This window comes from Equus przewalskii, chromosome 16 (genome assembly GCF_037783145.1).
Source record: "Equus przewalskii isolate Varuska chromosome 16, EquPr2, whole genome shotgun sequence".
Lineage (NCBI taxonomy): Eukaryota > Metazoa > Chordata > Mammalia > Perissodactyla > Equidae > Equus > Equus przewalskii.
Window position 1 is genome coordinate 71,608,061 of NC_091846.1, and position 20,044 is coordinate 71,628,104.

At 40.9% G+C, this 20,044-nt stretch overlaps 1 protein-coding gene across 1 annotated transcript; it reads right to left on the reverse strand.

The window, feature by feature from the left end:
* Positions 1-292: 292 nt before the first annotated feature.
* On the reverse strand, positions 293-17,521 carry SLC10A2 (solute carrier family 10 member 2). Its single transcript, XM_008538876.2, has 6 exons — positions 17,033-17,521; positions 10,331-10,449; positions 6,099-6,187; positions 4,918-5,093; positions 3,051-3,208; positions 293-433 (listed from the first exon to the last, which is right to left on the reverse strand). The coding sequence occupies exons 1-6, from the start codon at positions 17,407-17,409 to the stop codon at positions 306-308; spliced, it is 1,047 nt and encodes a 348-aa protein (XP_008537098.1). The 5' UTR covers positions 17,410-17,521; the 3' UTR covers positions 293-305.
* Between the last annotated feature and the right edge of the window lie 2,523 nt (positions 17,522-20,044).

Here is a 20,044-nt window from a genome sequence, read left to right on the forward strand (position 1 = left end):
GTTACAAGGCTGTCAGTGTTACCTATGCCAGGTTTAGTCTGAGCTCTGAGGATATTTTGTTGGGCATATTTCAAAGACAGTACAATATATATATATATATAAATATATATAAATATATACATATATAAATATTTATCACATTAAAGATTTGGAGCACAGTCACTTGGTACCAAAACCAGGATATGGATTCAATTAAATTTTCACTTTAACTTTTTCCTGACAAATATCTCATCAAAACAAATAATTTAGTATTATTATAGCTGAAGCATGTTCTTTAGAATTCTTCTTTGTTGTCCACTTGGTATCTATTTTTCATCTGGTTGAAAGCCTTCGTTCACCTTGTGGAGCGATGACTCGGAGACTTTTTCACCATCTTTGCTCTCTGGAAATTCCTCATTGTTTTTTCTAAAGTATTTCTTATATCCAAAATAAACTAGAAGACAATATACAGGAGGTTAGGCAAATTTAAAAATAATTATCTGCAAACTTACTTTGGATAGTGATTATAATTTATGGCTCAAGAGGCAGTTTGCAATTTCTGTAGGCTGGAGGCTACTTAGAGAAAGCAATCATCATTCTTAGTTCCAAGACCACTCATGGTAAGAAGGATGGCTGCTCTTCGGGAAGATGTAGCATACAACTTTAGGGGAAACTTTCTCAGGGCAATCACATGACTTCGTGAAGGCATCAACCTTGCAGGTGGTCCTCACCAATAACAACAGCAGCAAGCATTTATTCCATACCTACCACTTCCCAGTTAATGGGCGAGTCCGCAATAAATATGCTACAAGCTAAGTGCGTTGTCCAGGACCTCGATCTGTGCGGGAGGACTTGAACTGGAATAAGACTGTCTCTCCCTGCCTTCACTCACTCCTTCCCAGTATGGGGGAGCCTTGGCTGCTTGGTAATCAGCCTTCCTCTCTTCCGTGTAGCTGCTAGTCTCTCGTGGCAGAGTGCCCTGCCTGGACAGACGGGCTTGCAAGGGGAGACCTGCAGTGTACATGTGTTTAAGTGTGTTATATGCACGTGTGTGAGGCAGTGGAGAGGAGTGGTATTAACAAGCCCATTTTGCTGCAGTTTTCTTTTACCTCTCAATTGGTTGCAAAGTCAGCAGGGGAAGAGAAGGTATTATTTATGGAACTCTCAAATTCCAATACCTCACACTTAAAATTGGTGTAATAATATTGTCTATCTCATGGGGCAATTGTGAACATTAAGTGGGATAAAATAGTGAAGTACCTGGCATGGCCCTGACAGAGAAGTAAGTGCTCAGTGAATGGTAACTGTCATTACAATACACAGCTGAGAGAGACAGTGTCCTGCTTCAAAGATCTTTATATGTCAGGATCAATATCTCCTTGAATTAGTCCCTGCACTTCTAACAGTGTTGACTTTGAAGCCACTGAGCTAGTGAATCTGGTAAATTGTGCTTATGGTTAATTAAAATATCTCAGCACTTTTGTCATAATTATTTTGATCTGTGATTCCCTCAACTTATGCTTATGCCACTGATTTCATTTAATCAAACTTTTCTTCCTTCCTTTCTTTCTCTTTCTCTTTCCTTCCTTCCTTCCTTCCTCCCTTGCTCTCTCCCTCCCTCCCTCCCTCCCTTTCTTCCTTCTTTCCTTCCTTCCTTTCTTTCTTTTCTCTCTCTGTCTCCTTCCCTTGTTCCAAAAAGATTTAGACTTCTACTCCCATCACTAAAATATGTTTCCAGGCATTGCGTGTACTTCATAAAGATGCCTTCTCTGTTTTCACTCTTACTGCTAAAACTCTGGGTAAGTATAAGACCAGTGCTGGTGCTCACCTTTGCATTATCCCTTCAACTTATCTATTAATCCCTTCTGAGTTAGTTATTCAACTAGTAAATCTACTTAATGGTACTCTCGACCAGTCCACTTTCTCTGGCTTGTCTAGTTGACATCACTAGCTAAATTATCTGGAGTAATCTCAAGGTACATCAAATTGGGTGTATTCTGTCATACAAGCAAACAGTGTAATTAGGCCATGGACCTCTGTCTCCTGTGTCAGTGATAAATCAGCAGAAGGTTTCCAGCGGATCCAGAGAATTCTCTTCTAGAAAACAACACTCTGCTTTGAGAATGACATCCAAGACAGCAGTGCAGAGAATGATTAACACTCAGAGGCAGGTTGAATACCAACTGGAGCTAAGTAAAAATCAAACCAAACCCAAACAAAACTATCTCAGGCATTTCATAACAACGTTCACAGTGCTGTGTCATTCACCTTCACCATACAATTTCTGTTAAAATGTCACGAAGCTTAAAAAGACAGTTTCTTTATTTAAAAAAAATAAAATTTAAAAATAGAGGTTAAACATCATCTGCCTTTAGAACACAAATTGCAGAGAAAATTTTCAACTGGGTCATGGCCAGCAGGTGGCAGGGGCTGATGGATCAAGGCCATATGCCACATCAGACGAAAATTAAGAATCAGGTTAGTTATCCTAGTACTTGAAATAAAGGACATGGCTCCTTCAATTGTTTCAATTATTTGGGTATTAAGAACGTATACACATACACACATACACATATCTATTTCCAACATAACTTAGCCTGATAAATATCCTTTGCATACCAATTTTCTGATAAATATCCTATACTTACAAAGCATATCAAGACTACATTTTGAAAAAACTGACCACTGCAGGGTTCCTGGAAGCGCGGAGGAAGACACGCAGTACAATGGTCCTCCCAGGTTAATAAGCCTCCCTACTCAGTGGTAGTCCCTAACTACTGAGGAAAAGAAAGCCACTGGAAAGAATTGAGCTCCGTTACTTTTCACCTAAAAATAAGCTTTACTAGAACTTTTTGGTAAAATTACAATCTTTTCATCAGCAGTGGGGAAGTCACAATAATATTATGGGTGGCTTTTTCCACCCATTTATTTTACTGCCAGAGAAGGGAATTTAATTTAATTTATATAATTCACTGACAGAAAAAAGAAATTAAAAAAAATGCCCTATGAGCAAACCCAGGATTTCTCAAAAAAGAACCTCATAATGAAATGTGATTAGCATTCTTCCTTACTTGCTAAGAATATTGCTGCAAAGACGAGCTGGAAAATGCTGTAGATGAGTGGGAATGTAAACACGTAGTTGAGCTCCTCGTAGGTGAACGATAGCTGGACTATGGTGGAGCACAGCTGAGTGTTCTGCATGCCTGTTTCCAGAGCAACTGTTCGGCACCTAAAAGGAATGTTAAGAGAATATATGTTTTTATTGGATTTTGTTTGTTTTGCTTTGTTATTGTATAATATTAAAAGCAGATATAATGAGAACAAGTACATATATATGTGTGTGTGTATATATATATGTGTCTGCTGTTAATGTATATATATTCAATGTATAATTTTATTTATATTGAATAAGTATATAACTTACTAATATATATTATATAATAAATAATAATATTCTTTATTATTAAAAATAAATTCTTTATTATTAGAAATAAATATTCTCTCTCTTTCTCTTTATATACATAGATAAAATCTTGCTCTAGTCACTTTTTATGGTTGTTTTGATAATGAGGAAATGGATATGAAACTCTATAAAAGTTAAAAAGGCATATGCAAACTAAAGCTGCTGTTGTTTTCTCTTTTTCACATTAAAAAAAATCTGGACATTATAACATCTTTCTGTTCAGAGAGACAAAGAGTACTGACCAGCTTATCTTCCCCCTGAGCAGTGGAATATATCAATATCTATGACATCTATATCTATATGAGTATATACATACATCAAGAGAATATTTATTTATATTATACTTAATATATTATATAATATTTATTAATAAGTAATATATATTTATTCAGTATAAATAAAATTATGTATTGAATAAATATATATACATTAAAAGCAGATATATACAGAAATAAAAGATACATATATAAGAAAGGAGCAGGTTCCTTTATATTAGCGTCCCACAAATGGCAAAGAGGATTCATTTTGCTCTTTTCAATTATGTCCTTGGTAACAGTGCAGAGCACAGAGAAGGGGCTGAGAAAACACTCAAGACAGAGTATTTGTTATAATTGTTTTATTGTTAAATTGGTTTTGTTTCTCTGATTAAATCTTGATAAAAATCTGTGAGGTAGGCATTACTGCCCCCTTCTACAGATAAGAAAAGTCAGAGAGGGAGGAAGTGCCTGGCCACAGGCCCCACGGTCGCTAAGTGGGAAGCCGAGTGCAAGCCCAAGCAGCCTGACTCACATGTCACACTCTTGCCACTGTCCTGTGCTGCTCGTCTCTTTCCCAGCCTCCTACATACGCCAGCCCCTGCTCTTCTCCCTGCCTACTGAATCAGATGGGCTGGTAGGAGAGGCAATATCTTTTCCAGTACCAAACCCATAAATGCTAAACCCAGTTCCAACGTGCAGCACCTCTGGATGATGAGTTCATCCTGTTGCTGGCTGGAGAACCTTTGTATACTAGAAGACCAAACTAAGTGCTTTTGTTAAAGTTGCGCTGCTTGGAGAATAAGGATGCAGGACAATGATGGAGCTCAAACTGCCTTCTATGCGGAATGGTCCAGAAGAATTTGAGCAACAGAGAGGCAGGTAGTATTTTCTTTCTGGGAGACTTGCATAAATTAGTCCTTGTAAAAAGGGGAAATCTGATCACAAAGACATGCACAGAAGGAAGGCAATGTGAGGAGACACAGGGAAAAGACGCCCATTGACAAGTAGGGGAGAGAGGCCTGGGGCTGATTCCCCTCACAGCCCTCAGAAGGGACAAACACTGCTGACAGGTTGATTTTGGACTCCACAACTGGAAGAAAATACATTTCTGTTGTTGAAACTACCCGTTTGCGATACTTTGTCACAGCAGCTCTAGCAAACTAATACAACAGTCATTACAAAAGAAAATTCCTGGTCCAGTTTACCAAAACACCATACCTGTGCCAGGGCTGACCAGCTATTCTAGCCAGAAAAAACCCTAGGGAGTAGCCGGCCACAGGAAATATTGTTCCTATAATCCACAGCTTGGGATCGATGATCCAGGCACTTTGGTACAGTATTCCTCCCACCACAGCTATGAGCACGATAAGGATTGCACCTGTGATGGACCCGATCTGGAAGAAAGACACAAGCAGACGCAACCATTGCGATAATGCAGTTACCTCTCTGTGTATTCTTCCCCTCATGGCCGCCATTTGCCCACCAGAAATACTGGTGCTTGTCCCACGTTTTGATTCTTAAGAAAATAGGACTTCCATGCTCAATTAGCCTGAAGAAGATATTTTAGCTTGCAAATTATCTTTGCCTGAGAGGAAGAACCAGAAGCCCTGGCTCCAACATTCAACTCCTGCCGTCTTTCCTTCAGTAAATCCCAAAACCTCTCTGAGTCCTAGTTTCTTCATCTGTAATTGAGGATAAAATCTTGCCCTAGTCACCGTTTATGATTATTATGATAAGAAAATGCATATAAAACCCTACAAAGGTTTAAAAGGCATATGCAAACAAAAGCCATTTTTGTTATTTTTTCCTCCTTTTCACATTGAAAAAGAAATTTAGAGATAACATTTTGTTGTCCAGAGAAACAAAGACCACCAGCTAGCTTATTCTGCCCCCGATCAGTGGAATATGTCTATGTCTATATCATCTATCTCCATCTCCATTTCCATCTCATCTAGCTAGAATATAGTTGGGGAAGGGAATAAATGTTTGCTAATTATATATATATATACGTCATCTACCAATTGCCAGGCACTGAACTGGCCATATGGATACAGAGATAAGGAAGATATGATCTATTTTCTAAGACAGCTGTTTAGATGTATTTTATAATACAAACCCAAGTAACAGAGATAAGAGCAAGGTGCTGTGGGAGTTCAGAGTAGGATAAAACCAAGAGGTGACGTGTGAATTGGGTATCTTAAAGGGTGGGCAGGAATTTGCCCTGTGGATGTGAAAGTGAAGAGCATTCTAGAAGAGCATGCATGTCTAATAATTTTAAGTCCCCCTAGAAGGAGGTTTCTAACATAATGAGAAAACCAACTTAGGAGATGGAAAGACCTATCATTTCAACTCACAGTGTGAAGCATTTGACCCGGCAGCCGATGGCCCGGGACACTTACCTTAAGTATGATCTTGGCTTTTTGGGGCCATTTGTGATTAACGAACATTCCAATGGAGACAGGAACAACAAGAGCGACCAAAGATGTACCTAAAGATGACATGACAGAAGGGTGATTTCATCAACAGAAAACATAGCACATGAGAGAGGAAAACAGAAAAGTAAGCTGCCTGGAAAAGGCTTACATAGCATTTCAGTCGCTCTTCTTGAAGACACAACACAGAACTGGAACAACATCAAGCTCTCCTTTACCCCCTCCAGTACGTAATTTAGTAGTACCCGTGGAGAACTGATACTAATGAAGATATATATATCCCTTCCCTAAACCCTGGGTTAATTTTTTAGAGTTCCTTACGCTGCCAATCAATCTCTTTTAGTTTCAGTTTCTCAAAATATTGGCTTATTTGGTCCTTGGATCTTTATATCCTAGGGAAAATACTTTTCAAAGTTTGTGTGTATATGTGTTCTTGGGGTGTACGTAGATGATATTTTACATCTGTCTGTTACTCCACAGTAGTAGAAACTTTTTAAAAAGTTCAGAATTCTCCAGGCATTCTGAAGCTAATGACTTCTGGTTAGGATTGACTTCAGTTAGTCAAATCTACAGTGGAGAGATGAGAGAATGGGTGGAAAAGCACGCTTTAAATTTTCTGCGAGATAATATATTTGGCGACCTCTCAAGTAATTATAATTCTTTGCAGGAACGTGCTCACCCAGCCAGATAAAAGAGTCATACTTCAATTTCACTGTGCCAAATTTACTGCTGTTCTCGTGACATGTGGTTTGTTTCGCCATATTATTTTACACTCATTTGTCCAACAGCTGCTTTTACATAATATAGCACCAACAACTTCTAACTTCTTATGGGCTGTTTCTTTTTCAAACATCCTTTAAAAGCAGTAGGAGAAAGTGGAATTGAATAATGAAATTCTGAGAGTGGATGTTGCTTAGTATTGGAGTAGATTGAATGAGGACTGGAAAAAGGATTCTAGATTCCAGGGCTGTAAATATGAATTTAAAATAAGTATAATAGTGATGAAAACAGAATGTCTTTGTAGGCTTCTGGCCCTCCTGGCAATATAAGGATTGGAAATTACTTTTTTCCAGGAATTACTCCATGGGATTAAGTAACAGCTAAGGATACCAATAGCAGGAAAAAACAAAAAAGGATGGGAGGAGAGAGTAAGGAGAAAATGGTGGAACAAAGGCTATGGAAGAGTTGTTGATAGATGTACTAGAAAGAGCCCCCAGAAAAATCCCCTCTGAGTATCCTAACATTCTACTACTTTGGGAGGAGACTTCCTCCACTGGGTCTGCAGACTCCTTCCTAAATTGTGTAAAGTCTGGAGGCCTTCAGTTAAAACCATCTTGACACAAATTGTACTATGGTACTATGTACTTAAGTCTAGGTACTAATACTGTGCTTGGAATGTAAGCGGGCTTAGGTTTTGTAACATATTTTTAATGGGTTGGATCTATGACAGTGCAGCCCATCTGCCACATTCAGCCACTCTTGCAGAGTCTTTATCTCCTTGGGGCAGCCCGAAGCTACAGTATAAACACAAAAGCAGGACCATGTGCCAAAATCCGTGGCAGAATTGCGTTTCCTCTCCTGACTGGAAGAGGCCAGATAAAGCTTTTCTGGGACTTGAAGTTGACTGGAAAAGACATTTGTTGCCCTTGGTCACACTCCCGCCTGGAGAGGTGGCTTGTTGTAATTCTCCAGTGAGCGAGAGGTCCCACTCCTCTCTTCCCCCAGCTCTGTTCAATTTTCTTCTCCATCACACGTCTGTGCTTCTGTGTCAAACACCTGTCTATTTAGATGAGAAAGCATCTGCCTACTGTCACACCATTTGAAACCTAACTTGGTCTTTAATCAAGTTTACACAGCAGGTGTAGGAAGAAAGAAAAGTAGAAAGAAAGAAGAGAATGTGATGGTGATGAACAGTCACACGGTGCAACCTGGAGCCAGATGGACTCGGAGCTAAACCTTATTCACAGACGGTGGGAACTGGGCACATCACTGCAGCCCCCGAGCCTTGGGCTCTCCTGGGAGCTGAATAGAATGATGTTTATCTCACAGTGCCGCTGGGAGAATTTGACGATGAAGTGGCTGTAGTTTGTGGTCCTAGACACTAACAAACGTAGGACAGAGAGGGGTGGGAAGAACAACTGGCTGCAGCGTGTTTTCAGTGGTATCAGCCGTGAAGGCTCCTCCTCCTCCATACAGATGTCATCATCTGAAGGGGCTCGGAGGGTGTTTATTGAAGCGTCAGAGCACAGTGAGCACCGTGTGGAAACTCTGCCTAAACTCCTGCCCCACAGAACATAGTGGAGAGCAGACCGCGGGGCTAATTTCAGCTCCCCAGTCATCTTGGACAAAGTAAACATTTGAGCCTTAAACATCCTGTGAAGCAATTGGGTTGTTTGTTGTCTATGTTAAAGGACTAAGAAAACCAATAGCAAGAAGATTAGATGGGAAAATAGGCCTGGGCAAAACAGTGAGTAAGTGGAGTTAATATCTTTGGTAATCAAACTTTCATTTAAATTTTTTTTAAATTTTCCTCTTCTATTCCATTTTCTTTTTTCTTTTCTTTTTGCCCTTTACCTCTTCCATGATGACCTTTTCCTCCATGGAGGTGCTAATTACTCTTTCTCGCTTTTTCTTCCTATTAAAATTTATTTACATTAAAAGATGTGATATATATCATTCACACCATAATTAGAATTACTCAATATTGCCATAGGGCATTTTCCAGAGGAGAATGAATATCAAAAGGAGGATATTTTAAGGCTTAAATTATTTTCTTAAACAGTAAATAATGCAGAATTAATACTCTTCAGTCAGCCGGCAGTTTCTTTGAGAGGCCTACAATGTACACCACTCACACAAACTATATTCTTTAACTATAAGGAATGTGTCTTCTGAGGGAGCAGACTGAGAGTTAGGCAGCAGGAGGCATATGTAAGTGGTTGTGGAAGGTCCCCTACAACCTGTTTGCAGGACATTATGTCTGATATGAAGGAGTTCCCCAGGGTCAGTAGAAGAACCTTGTACAGGGAAATCCCATACTTGAACAGGGTGTGCCAAGGAGGACTACTTTTTTCTTTTGCTCTAATAGCCATGGTAGAAATAGGAAGGGAGACGAGGCTATCTAAAAATATTGCATGACAGATTGTCCCCAATTAGTGTTCCCAAAGTTTGTTTTAATTCAGTTGTGTGGGCTCTGAACCATGTTTTATCACAGAAACAATCTTTCTTAGAAAAGGAAGGGATTTTAGATGTCATCCAGTCCAGCTTCCAATGCCAACAGGAATTCTTTTTACAAACATCCTGACAAGTTACCATTTAGCTCTTGCTTACATGCTCCCTTCAATGGGACACCCACACCTCTTTGAGACAGCCCATCGGGGAGACATTCATCTCCAAGGTTAGCTGAAAAAGACAGTTTAGCATGTAATGTACCTGGTGAATGGTACTGATGTCCTATTTCACCTCCACGTCATTTTTCATGAAGATAATTCTATGGGAACTGCCTGATTTTGGTAGACCAGGAACCATCTTGTCCTTCCTTTGACCCCATGTTACACCACCAACTAAGTTTGTTCTGCCAGAAACAGAAAAAAGCTCCTTTTGGATAGGGGTGAACATCTGGGAGTTAAAATGAGTGGAGACAGAGTCATAACTCCTCGGGTGTGACACACAGCCTGTGCCAGTAAATCAACTTCTGAATCAAGATGTGGCTCTCAGTCGAGTGTTATGAACGGGTGTTTCATCTGATAGTTTCCTATTGCCAGACTCACGATTGCTTACTTGGTGCCCTCTCTTTCAATCACTAGTGGAATGTGCTTTGTATTTCTTCAGTTTGAGTGTCTGGGTGCAAATTCCTGTTCCCATGGACTAGTTGCACTCTGGGTTAAGGAGCAGGTGGAACCTCTCACGCATCAGCAACTTTGGCCTCCTCTGGTCCAGAAGCCTGTGCCAAAGGATCCCTTAAGTGGGCCCCTCTCCCTGGTGATTTCAATAGAGGAACAAAACAGGCTCTCCCATGGGGTCAAGGTTTGGAATTTAGATTCTTCCAACCCTCATTCAAATGAAATACTCATTGGGCATAAACAGCTGCTGGTGCAAGAGGTAAACACCAGCTGGCTCTGAGCCTGGCCTGAGATCAGCTGGGAATAAGCACAGAGTAGGGAGGTAATAGTCAGAAATCTTGCAGAGGAATGACTTACCTATGTTATCATAGGGAATTACGATCGTCCCAGAGTCGACCCACATTTTGGTATAGATATAGAGGCACAGCGGCATCATCCCCAGGGCCAGCAGCGTGGAGCATGTGGTCATGCTGACGCTGAAAGGAAACGGGTAAATTGGGTTTTCTAAGGGAGAATTTGTTTCATTTTTCAATTCATGATTAGAAAGTCCTGCAAAAGACTCTCTCAACTAGCAGCACCCTCCGGTCTGAGGGACAGAAATATGCATGTGCCTGCGTTTGTGCAGGGCCCGGCCTTGGGCAAAATGGTGAGACCTATATTTGGTGTCATCCAATTGTGTCTTGTGCCATCCCTCCCTCCCCACTGGTTCTTAAGAATCAGAGAAGATGTTTAATGACTGTTTAAATTCATTATTCGACAAGGTACAAGGTGCTTGGACATGCCACCCTTTGAACTTCCAGTCAGAGAATAGCACACACATTTCTACCAGCCAGGGCATCAGGGGCTTCACTGTGTCTGTCTGTGTTGGGATGAGGTAGGCCTCCCTGGGCCCTTGGAGGAGAGCACAAGTCCAAGTGAGGAAGCTTCAGTGTCTTTCCCTAAAGCAGTGTCTTTCCCTAAATTATTGCCCCAGTGCGCATAGCTTGAGAAAAGAAGAGAAAGTTGACTTAAAAAACCAAAGAAAACATGCAACCAGGCGTGGATTCTGTTCCTGCTGAGAAATTTACCAAATGTTTGTTCACAAGAACCAGGGTCTGGTACATTCTTCCTGAGAGCATCTGTGTTTTAGGGAATGGACCTGGCTGAGCAAGTGGACTTTGGCTTTCAATATGGAGGGATTAATCTGGAATGATGCTATTTCCTGCCCTGTGACGGTGGATAGAAGAGAAAGTTTTGGATAATGGATCTTCTTACTTCCATCAAAGTTTCCTGTGCAGAGGGGCAAGTCCTCTGCCCGGGGAACAGTGTTGTTAAATGGCTGGGTCAGACAGTAAAGGCGGACACTGCCTGGGTTGGAAGCAGGTATGGCCACTTCCGACACGACTTTGAGTAATATACTTGACTTCTCTTTGACAGTTTCCTTAACTGTAAAATGAAGATCATAATTGTTGCCACCTAATAGGCTGTGAGGACTGAATGAGCCAACGAGTCCAGTACTTAGAATAATGAAAGGGGCTCATGAAAAGCTAGTTAGTGTTATTATCAATCCAGCCATAGTGTGTATGTGTGTGTGTGAGAGAGAGTGTGTATTGTATTCCAGCATAATACAGTATTAGGAAAACAGAGAAAATATTCTGAAAGGCCCTTTCTTCAACAGCTATAGCATTGAGACTATCAGAGTAGTAATTTCTTAAAGGTGTTATATGTGGACTTGGAGGAAAATGCTAAACTACCTACATCACCCACCTCCTCCCCAAAACAACAGAAACAACCACCCTATACAATGCTAAGGAAAACAGCTGGAGGGGAGGAATTTCATTTCAATGCACCTAACTAAGCACAGTTTTGGCAAAATAAGGAGTGGAGGCATTGTTTATCAGGGAGCTTTACTTCCCTAATTATCCCTTTCTTAAAAACCAGGAATGACTTCGCTTACAATGTGTTTAAAAGATTTAGGAAAAAAATGCTTGTTTTAGTAGAGCTAAAATAGTATAACAATAACCAATCCTGGAGGTGTGCATAAAACTTGTCTAAGAAGTTCAATTTATCATGGTGACAACTTAACACCATTTACATACAAAACAGGATGTGAAGGCAGAGCCCTACACCAGAATAATCAGTTAATGTGTTACAAATAATGCTTTGTCCTACTTACAGTTAAAGTATTAGAATTTGTCAATGCTTCTCCCCTCTCTCCCTTCCTTCCTCACTTTCTACGTTATTCTTTCTTTTTACTTTTTATTTTTTAAAGTAAATGGGAATGGATTTAAAGTTATTCCCATAGTAAAATCACTTTTATTCCAGTGTCTGCAATATGATTTCTAGATTGGAGAGAAGCGGAGGCAGGGTGGAGGAGGGGCAGTATTCATTACCTGGATCATAGTGAAGAGAAGACTGAGAATTTTTTGCTTTAAACCATGAGAACAACTTTTAGAAGAAAGTCTGTTTCTCTCCTTGTTTTTCTTTCAGATTTCCTTGTGAAGGTTTCAATTCTGAGTTATTGCTAATACAATTTATGAAATTGTATCATAGTTTTGAGTTTGGCAAGAACGGTTTCTTAAAGACCGCAAGGCGGGACAAGACGGGAGTTGGAGAAGGAAATGGTTTAGATTTAGCGAGCCATCTTGCCTGGGGTGCGCTGCAGAGGGACAAGAGAATAGGTAAGTGGAAGTCTGTGCCATTTGAACTAATATGAGAACAACATCCAACCACTCAAAATGAGATGAAAAACAATTCACGGGTAAATAATTTTAAGGAACAATGTAGGGGAATAAATTAGCAAAAGAAAAAATCATTTTACATGAAGAAAATCAAGTTTTATCAAGAGCATAGATGTCAACAATGGAAATACTACCATAAATTTATATCGGAATAAGAAAAAATGCAAGAAAAGAAAAAAACAATCTCTTGGCTTATTTTATTTTATTTTTTTAAGAAAGATTAGCCCTGAGCTAACATCTGTTGCCAATCTTTTTTTTCTTCTTCTCCCCAAAGATCTCCAGTACACAGTTGTAGGTCCTTCTGGTTCTGCTCTGTGGGACACCCCCTCGGCATGGCTTGATGAGTGGTGCTAGGTCCTTGCCCAGGATGTGAACTGGTGAAACCCCAGGCCAGCTGGGCGGAGGGAGTGAACTTAACCACTAAGCCATGGGGCCTGCCCCTTCTCTTGGCTTTAATTCTTGGCTTTGGCTCTATTAACCACCAGGGAGATTTTTTTCTTTTCCTTTTTGGAAATAAAAGAAAGCAATCAATGAGAATTCAATGAATGTTGAGGAATTTGGTGAAGTTAGTGATGAGGAATGCAGAAGATTGTAATCATTTTAGAAATGAAACACCAGGTTTGAAAGATCAAAAGAATTGTATATAGGTGGTGCTAGAACGTGGAGGTGTGATAAGTGATAGAAATCGTGTTGAGCAAGAGTTAAGAGTCTGGACAGGGATAAGTGGACAGGTCTGGATTCCAATTCTGACTCTGATGTGTACTGACTCTGTGATCTCTGTCAAGGTTAGGAGCCTTAATTTTATCACCTATGAAAAGCAGAAAATAATAATATTGACCTCAGAGGATTATTCTGAGGATGAAAATGCATGTAGAGTACTTCTTTACGTGGCTTATAGAGTGCCTACTAAATATAACTAGTAAATAAAAACTACACGAGGGAAACAAAGCTTGGTAACTTTGAGGGAGAATAAAGGAGAAGTCAAGTAGTATTGGTTTAGTTCTTAGAGTAGAGAGCAGCTGTGCATTTAAGTGGTAGAAATGGGAGGGATTGCTTAGAATTTGTCATAAGCTAGAGGTCAGGGATTTAGAACAACTGAAATAAGAGGGAACACTGAACTGGAAGATGCAAAATGGAACAACATTTGGCCAAAGAACAAAGGATGTGGTAGGAAAATCCAGAAACTGTTAAATCTAGAAAATAATAAAAGGAGTGTAGAAAGTGCATGGCAGTGAAGGAATTGGGGGAAACCGAGGAAAGCATGCATAAGCAGGGATTCCCCAAAGAAGTAGGAAAATGAGAAGGAAAGCCTTTGTGTGGTATGGCTGAGGCCACTGCAAAGAAAGCAGAGACGTGAAAATAGGGACTCTCTTGGGATAGAGTGACACAGGGAGGTGGGAGTTCTCTGGCGCTGAACCATGGGCCCGGGCCACCAGCGGATTCACCTGAAAATGCCACCTTCATTCTTCCCTGAAACATGTTGTCCATCATGTACCCGCGGCACAGCGAGAACAGGAGAAAATACTTGTGTGCTGATCAGCATCCCACAACATCTTTCTAGGCTGGAGTGGTCTGAGAAGGAGCTGAAATATCACTTGCTGCTATTTCCATGAGCAAGGATTCAGCGAACAAGGTCTGTTATTTTTATTTTTTTAAGTCACTAGAGATTGTAAAATGCAATGGCTCCCCAGATTTGGAAGAGATGACAGGGTGAGGAAGAGATGATTTGTCTTCTTCTCCCAGGAACCACATCCAGGAAAGTTCAAGCCAGGCGGAGTTGTCGTGCTGGCATTGTGTGTTGTCTGCTCAACTAGGCCAGATGCCTGTTGGGACCAACAATCATGTCTTGGCTGCCATTGCTAGAGTTCAAGTGGGAATGAAGAGGGTAAAGTTCCAAGAGGACAGAATTGAAAATATGAATGGTGGATAGGATTGTATCTAAATTATCCTGAGACTTTAGTTATCCAGTGCTCACTCCGAAGAATAAAAGCTGTTGGAGATCTGTTTCCCGGTAGCTGAGGTGTTACTCTTAATTTGTTATAGAGAAATATTTGAAGTTTTTCCCCTAACATATGCAGCACATAATGTCATCATCATATATAATGGCATAATTAACGATTATGGGTCCTTGTGATAAACATTATTATTATTTGCTCCATTAAAGTACAGCCGTATCTCCTGGGTGATTGTGATGACGGAGCTGTTTGTCTCTAAAAATAAGTGGTGCAGAGGCTGCTGTGCTCTGAGAGTTGTCCTCTGTGCTTTGTCTTCTCTCTTGCGGTCAGGCTTTTGGGGCCACTTGCTGCTGCAGGACACCGGCCTGCCTCTCTCATAACCCTCCCCACTGCTTGTTTCTCATCCCCTGTGCTGGGAAACAGCACAAGAGAGCTTTAGAATTTAAAAGGAGAGTAAGTAGGTCCTTTGTGAGGAAGGTTTATGAGATTAAGTGGGCTTTATTTTGGGTGTGCAAAGTCCTTTACTGGATCTTGTTTGAGTTATGGATAGGTGAAATTGCCCGAGAGGTGACTATTGGACTGAGAGATGTTGAGGTTATTTGCAAGACAAGGGGGAGCTGTGGAGTGCACACTTTCTAGAAGAAAAACTAAAATTTTCAATGCCATGTATCCCATTATTGGGCTTATTCTGACTTGCTGAAGGATTCATATACACTTATTCAGCTGGATGTTTTCCACCAAGGTTTCAAATTCGACTTTTGGTTCTTATTTCTTAATATTTTTATTTTTACTAGAATTGTTACATGAGGTAGACAGGGTTACATAATCGTCTTCTGTTTCAAGAGAAATAAGATTTCCCTAAAACCACAAAGGTGTGACTTGGAGCTTTTAAATTAGGTTTTTATACTTTTAGCTTGCAGAAGGAAATCCATTTCAACAGACAAACGACCCAGTATCACACATATTTTTCTATCTTACAAAATGATTACATGTGTGGCACTATGTTGAGGTATAACACTTTTCTGTTTGGTTGAAAAGTTATAAATATTATGTAAAAGCTGTTTAGTGGAAATCAAAGCCACATATACAATTTATTTCAATCCCCTTGCTTTAGCTGGTGCTAACCTTTAGAGTTCTTACCTCTGTGTTCCTAGTTCCTCACGTCAAACTAAGTTAAAGTCTAAAAAGAACTTATTGCTATATTGTGGTTCACAGATTAACCAAACCTGAACAGCACTTATCATTCTTTGTTCTTTATGAGACTTTCCTTAAAAAAAAGTCTATTGCAAGGAAGATACAGTATTTCCTTATGTGAAAAATATGTAAGGTGAAGCTACATAGTTTGTATGGCTTTTCTAAAGCTTCTGGAGAAATCAGTACCAGCTGAGAGGAGGTGGCAGGCTCCCAATTGCTCACTAGGCACTGGATCAATCTGGAATACTGTTTAACATTTCGTAGTGGTTACATTTCTACACTTTGAGCTTCTCTCTTTTGAGTATAGTAGCTGGTGATTAGCAGAGCTGATTGCTTACTGTACAGTATTTAATAAGCACATGTTACATGAACACCTGGCCGGTTTGCAGAAATGCATACCTTTCACAGGAAACGAGGAATTGTGAGGTTAGGAAGAAGACATTTGTCTATTCAACTTGCAGCATTAAAATTCTCAGTCTTGTCACATTAATGCTTCGTCTTATTTCTATTACTTTTTTCCCAGTGCTAGTTCAGACTGGCACAGGATGAATTGGGCAAACATTGCAATTTAGATTACTCTGTGGTAAGCAGAGAAATCATTTTCTGTTTATTTTACAGTAAGGTAAGCATAATTTTTTTTAAAAAAGCTGCCACAGGTTCTTTTTTTTTCTTCTAATGCCAGTAGAAGTGAAGCAAATGTACAAATTCTTTCTTAGATTTTATACCAGGAAAAAGCTTATCCAAAGAACTGGCTGTGTCCATTGTGTCTAGTGTTTATGAACAACTTGATTCATTGCGCTCAGAACTCTTCATCGTCACAAAGAAACATTTTCTTTTTCTTTTTTCTTTTTTTGCTGATACCAACAAGGAAAACTTTCTCGGCAGCAGCTTGTGGCTTGGAAAGGATTTCTTTTTTGAAAAACTTTGAATCTTTTCCCAAAGATAAACAGCAATTATCCAATTCCCTGTTAACTGAGTTAGATTAAAAAACACAAACACAAAGTATAACCCTCAAATTCCAACAGCTAAGCAGCTGTGTAGGAAGGTGAGTGAATGCATTCATTTTCTTCTGTTTAGTTCTTTAGTCTTATCCCAGATCAACGGCATATCAGATGGACATTCACAATGCATAGGCTTCTGAAAAGATTCATTAAATGTAATTGTGGTATGTGGAAGTTTAGATATCTTACCTCAGGTCCATGTCGCCATCCACCCAATAGGCCAAGATGTTGGAGGAAGTTCCTCCTGGACAGCATCCCATGATGAGCACCACTACAGCTTGGATGGGGAGGATGCCAAAGGCCACTGACAGGATGAATCCTGTGAGGGGCATGATTCCAAACTGACAGAGGAAGCCAATACATATGCCCCACGGCCGCTTTATATGCCCTAGGAATTTCTTGATTTCCACATTGCATCCCATGGAGAACATTACCATAGCCAGGAGGATGGTCAAGACCGTACTGAGGACCACACTTAGAATGGCATTGAAATCTCCGGGAGATACAACACAGGATGCACCATCGCAAACTGTTGCATTGGCCGAACAGCCCGTTGAATTATTCATTGCTTGCTTTGTTGCTCAAATGGTCACAGAAGTCCACAGAAGCACCAGTCCTCCGCTCCTTGCCGGACAAGTAATGCCTAGTCCAACCACGTCAAACTTTTAAACCCTTCCTAAACATGTCACTTGATGTCTCTTTCAAAAGCCACCTCAGAGAAGCAATAAAAAACAGTAAATGCTAGTATGTCAGTTTCAAGACGTAACATTACAACACAGCACAAATGATGAATCATAAAAGTCCTGCCAAATTACTGGTCCAGACAGAGAATTATAATTAATCATTTATTGGCATGATAATGAGCCATGCCATATAAAAAGAGCTGTGTTAATGTTTAATGCTGGGAAAGTTTGTTAAATATTTTCAGTTAAGTGACCCTTAAAATCAACTCAGAATATTACAGAACATTGTAGGGGGTGAGCTGTAGAAAAGCATGTTGCTTACTCATCTCCTTTAAATAGGGGAGATCGGGACCTGAAAAGTCAAGTGCCCTGTGCCAGTTAACTTGCAAAATAGTGTCGCACTCTGAGCTGGAAACCAGACCTCCGATTTCCTCCCCAATAGTTTTCCTACTATACCAATCTGTCTGCTCCTATGGGTCTGTAGTGTTCATAAAGTACGTGTAAATTCGAGAAACTTGTAGGGCCTTGATGCAAACTTATGGGAGAGTGACATTCAGGAAGACAGAATGTTTTCTGTTTTGTCTGATGAGGAGGCGGCTGACTAGGAGAGCCATCCTCAGTTACTTACACACACAATTGTGTATGTGTCACCATAGCAACAAAGCACTTTACAGGTAGAGACAGTATAATTATTTAGAGGGATGAACCTCAGAGGATTAGGTCAAAGGAGCTCTTTGTGCTTAGAGTCAGGAACTGAAATTAGAATATTTTGAAAGGGGAGCACAGTCAGAGGTTTGAAGGGAGGTTGATTTTTGTAAATGTTTAATCGTCAACCTCATTATGGGCAGAACACTGCACTTGGTGTATAGGGAAGATAAGAAAGAGGTAGAGGAGAGATTGTTCCTGTTCTCAGAAGGTTATAATCCAATTATTGAGTCCAGATGCAGCATAAGAATAGAACTGAAGGGGCTGGTCCCGTGGCCAGTGGTTGAGTTCATGCGCTCCGCTTTGGCGGCGCAGGGTTCCACTGGTTTGGATCCTGGGCATGGACATGGTACCACTCATCAGGCCATGCTCAGGTGGCGTCCCATGGAGCACACCCAGAAGGACCTGCAACTAGAATATGCAATTATGTATTGGAGGGCTTTGAGGAGAAGAAGGGAAAAAAGAAGATTGGCAACAGTTGTTAGCTCAGGTGCCAATCTTCAAAAAAAAAAAAAAACGGAATATTTTGATCATGATTCACAATTTATAGGATAAATTCTAATTTATTGTTCAATTTAGTCATCTTAAATTAAGTAGGACTAGTATCCCATTTCACAGATGAGGACTTGAGGGTCAAGGAAATGAAGTGCTTTATTCAAAGTTACTCAGCTGCTAACTGGAAATACTGAAACTCAGTTTGGCTTGGCGGAGATTTAGAGAAATACCTTAGAACACAGCTTCTCAAAACTCAGCGTGCACCTGAATCCCCTGGAGCGCTTGTTAAAATGCAGATTCTGATTCTGCAAGTCTGGAGTGGGCCCTAGATGTCTGCGTTTCTGACAGGCTCAGAATTGATAGTGATGATGCTGGAGTATCAAGGTTTTAGAATACCAATGTCAGGATGTCAACAATTGTACCCAAGCTGGTAAAAACTGAACTTACTGGTCACAATTGAAAGCAGCATCTCCAGAGCAACTCAGTATGGAAAATTAACCTTTTTCATAACTTGAGGAAATACGAGCTGTGGGCAGTGGAGTGGGCCACCAAGCACAGCAGTCAGTTGAGCCAATTGTCCCAACTGCTGGGGGCCTAGGGCTGATGTCCCTTTAACCTGGAACTGAGCTGCTGGAAAAACCCTGAGCCATCTCCTTCGAGGTGATAATGATTCACACCCACCCATCGCTGGTGCAGCTCCCATCCCAGGAGTGCTCCTCGTCAGCTGTCACCTCCACCGCCTGCCTTTCCTTGTAGGGTGGGCTGCCATCAGCTCTCCCTGGCTGCCTGCCAGTTCCTGGGAGATCTTCCTGTCTCTTCTATCACCCTTCTCACTCCCACAGTGAAATGATTAGCTGGGTAATCCCCATAGGGGCTCCCCTCTGACTCTTGGGCGTGGAATGACTTGGCCTTGCCCTGCTGGCCCCTTCCACGCATCTCCTGACCTCTGGCCCACTTCTTGGCTCAAACGCCAGCCAGACAAGGGCAGATGAGCCGAATACTCCCCCTGCTGCTGCACCTTGGCACCTGTCAGCACTGGCTCTTCTCCCTAGGCCTGGGTGAGGCCGAGTGCAGACCTGCAGAATCCTGAGTCTGCCTCGAACGCCGTGTTGATCGGCTTTCAAAGCAGCTGCTCTGCTTTAACCCCAAATGATACCTGAGAGCCTCTTTTTACCTCACCGGGTCTGGTCTGCTATGGGAAAGTTGAGGGCTGCAGGTTAGGGGGGGTGATTCGGACTTTTCCCAGGCTGGGTTTCATGTTCTGGCCATGCTTGGGGTTGCCAGGTGAAAATTGTACTGAGCCTTTTGTCCACACTGC